This window comes from Sorghum bicolor, chromosome 9 (assembly GCF_000003195.3).
Source record: "Sorghum bicolor cultivar BTx623 chromosome 9, Sorghum_bicolor_NCBIv3, whole genome shotgun sequence".
Lineage (NCBI taxonomy): Eukaryota > Viridiplantae > Streptophyta > Magnoliopsida > Poales > Poaceae > Sorghum > Sorghum bicolor.
Window position 1 is genome coordinate 14,687,786 of NC_012878.2, and position 3,688 is coordinate 14,691,473.

General features: G+C 45.7%; 1 protein-coding gene across 1 annotated transcript; it reads left to right on the forward strand.

Moving 5' to 3' along the window:
- Window positions 425–2,404, forward strand: LOC8066642 (NAC domain-containing protein 100). Its single transcript, XM_002439442.2, has 4 exons — window positions 425–534; window positions 626–845; window positions 987–1,333; window positions 1,438–2,404. Exons 2-4 carry the CDS (start codon window positions 644–646, stop codon window positions 2,095–2,097), a joined length of 1,209 nt encoding a protein of 402 aa, XP_002439487.1. The 5' UTR covers window positions 425–534; window positions 626–643; the 3' UTR covers window positions 2,098–2,404.

The window sequence follows — 3,688 nt, forward strand, 5'->3', positions numbered from 1 at the left end:
AGCCACAACATCCCTTGGCCACTAACGCATGCACATCTCAACGCGTCTGATCACCAACCGCACAACCCTCTTCTACATCTTCATGCAGACAAGGCAATATCTAGAGCAGGCCTGCATGCATGAGCGGCATGCTAACACATATGTCCACAGGAATCACAGGCCAAGGCAGGCAAACCGAAGGGAGGTCATGACAGGCTGCATGCTACACATAGGTAGGGACATTCCAAAACCCGGGCACCTGTCGCCAGCAATAGCCGAGGCTCCGGTGGGAAAGAGAGCCCGGGTGCGCAAGGACAAGCATGACACAGTTGGAAAGAACAAGAGTCCAATGCCTAGTAGAAACAGACACCACCGGAAAAGACGGAAGCCGATAGAGGGTAGGAGGCTTCAGTGGAAAGCGGCTCTTGTGAACATGCCTCCTGCCTATTTAAATTGTGCCCTGGTTCATTGCACCAAAACAACTCATCCTACATTCATCTTGGCGAGCGAGCAAGAGACCTAGAGTTACCGGTAGATCAAGAAGAGTTTGTGCATGTAAGTATGCTTTATTGTTTTTTCAGTACTATATGAAAATTATTCCTTACTGCTTGATATGGTTGTTGGTGCTTCCTGGTTCTAATCTCAGTTAAGGAGCAAGAGAACTATGGCGGACCAGCAACAGCCACAACAGGAGGAGATGAACATTGTCCGTGTTGGTGGCCTCGACCTACTTCCAGGGTTCCGCTTCCATCCGAATGACTTTGAGATTGTCAATGACTACCTCATGAAAAAGGTGCACAACAGGGACTTCATCTGTGCCATCGGGGAGGTTGACTTAAATAAGACCGAACCATGGGATCTCCCAAGTATGTAACAAGCAGCTTCAATCTCTACTTTAGATACATAAACACCTTGCTCTTGTTTGATCTATGTAGTGGATGTTGTTGCTATGCTAGTGATCTAGATATGGTCTAATATATGGCGCTTAATTCAATAACATGTTGTAGGGGAGGCAAAAATGAATGAGAAAGAGTGGTACTTCTTCTCAAAGAAGGACCGCAAGTACCCAACGGGGCTAAGGGCAAACAGGGCCACAGAAGCTGGTTATTGGAAGGCGACCGGCAAGGACAAGGAGGTATACAAGCCTAGCAAAGGGGAAGGTGTGGTGCTACTCATCGGCATGAAGAAAACACTTGTCTTCTATGAAGGCAGGGCTCCGAGGGGCAACAAAACAAACTGGGTGATGCACGAGTATAGGCTCGAAGGCAATAGCAGGGTCCCTAGCCCCACATCTGCATCCAGCTCAACGACCAATGCCACCATAGCCATAAAAGGGTCAGCTTTTGTTTCCAAGGTGTGTGGTAGTTGTAACAACAATAGCATGATGTATGTCAATATGCTACTTGCTTTATTTGCTTACCCAATTAAGCTTTTGGTTTACAAATGAAATTCATGTAGGATGAGTGGGTGATCTGTCGTGTGTTCCACAAGACCACTGGAATCAGGAAGACAACAATACCGGCATACCAAGTGGCCATGCCCGATGCTGAGATTGATCAGAATCAGAACAATACCTTGGCCATTCCCGTCCCTATGCAGCTGCAACTACCACAGTCCATGCCCATGCCAATGCAATGTCCCATCCTGCCAGACTTCTCCATGGACCCAGTACCCCCCTACTACCCTAACTCCAACACTGGCATAGGGATGCCACTAGTGATGCCACCTATGGCCGGTATCGGTGGCACTGGTGGGCTCCAGATCAATGGTTCCCTATTCAACAATCCGATGGTTGTGCCACCATCAATGAACTTCTACCACCAGATGGGCATGGGGTCATCCGCTGGGCAAATGGGAACAGGGGAACCAATAGGCCAGATGGACATGGGGGCACTAGTAGGCCAGATGGGCATTGGACCTGTTGCCCAGATGGACATGGGAGCAGCTAGCGCTAGCGGCTTCAATGTTGCTATGTCGGAGAGTAGACCATCCTCGATGGTGTTGCAGAAGGATGAGCAGGCTAATGCTGCTGAGATCACATCGATGATGTCCGTGAGTGGCCCAGGGTCCGCGACCACCACCATAGAGATAGATGGCATATGGAAGTACAAGTACTGAAGAAGTAAACATGGAGAGTCAAGAGTGTAGGTGAAGAGATGAGTTTGCATAAATATGGATGTTATATCTATATTTCCATTGCGTTTTGTGAAATAAGGCATGGTTTATATATTTATGTAATAACTAGTTGATAAGCTATGTGTGTATGCATGTACTAGTATATGCACCATATCATTGTTGCATGTGTGGTATTTGTGTGTCATTTGGTCTTAGTACTCTGGGGCATGATAGTATGCATACCTGGATATATGATATTTTCTTGGTTGCACTACTGATTGTATTGTAAGAAGCAGATTGTTGTTTGGTACAATATTATCATGAACCTATATATTATATATGTGAATTATAGTATGTTGTTTAAGATATGAACCTGATTGCCAAAATAAACATCCAATTATATGCGTTTATATTGTGATCTTTTTGTTAAGTCTAACCAAATATGCATGTGGTAGTTGTCACGCCGACACACCTCTCTAGCTGTCAAATAGGAACAAAACAAATCCCACAGTGGTGTCTCAGCCTTATATCCACTCCCCATCAATAATAGCTTGCAACATGGTTTTCTTGCTCCCCCGCTCCACCCCCTAAATAACCTCCACCTCTGATCTGGGCACTCTAGATCTGAACCATCAATGTCTCATGTGGTAGGTTGTCCTTCTCTTGGTCTAACACTACTACATGTTGATTTATCATTGTCACCACTTTCATAGCCAAAGCAATAGAAGTGATGGTATGATACCTCCATCGTCGGTTGACCAATAGCAAGGTGTCCTAAGGAAAGAAACCGGCAGTAGAAACTACTACGACCGATGGGTTAATGGTAGATCTAGTAGTGCTATTAGGGTTGTATTTCCTTTGTCGCCTGAAAAGCCAGGGTGACTAGTATATGTGTTTTGGTCGGTGGTCCTAAACTAGTGTTTGGTCAATCGACGGTAACCATTCAACATGACTGTTGAATGCCCTCAACTTCCATGGTCATCAAATCAGCATTACTTTCACTACCTGAAGCCAAAGAGCCATACCCACTACTCTACATATTCTTCAAGCTAGTACCCTCTAAAACCACCCCTTTTCTTCATCTATCATCCCTTTCTCTTCTAATCTGCAAAGAAAATGTCAGAGAACCCCATCAAGTTTCCAAGCAGCCTGTTGTCCAGCGAGGATGACTCCTTCTGATTGTAGTCCTTCATAGAGCTCCAAGAAGGAGGACTTGGACGAGGAGGATGATGTCGACGCCAATGCTGATGATGACGACGACGATGATGATTCCAACTCTGATGCCTCCAACTCTGACTCTGACCTTGACTTTGACTTGCAAGCAAGAAAAGCAAGCATGATCCTCTCAATGAGAGGATCATAAAGGGGAGATAGTCACATGAACACTCGAACACACCACCCATCATTACATCATTCAGCGATACACACCAACACCTTGCACCAGAGACTTAGGAACCTCCTCCCTCTCTCGAATAGCTTGTAACTCCTAATACAAGCCCTTTGGGCAAGAGCAATACTAACCGAGTTTTCCACTAGATTTAGGGACCTGTCTGAGGGCCTAAACTAGTATAAACCTTGTGTCAAACTATCGACC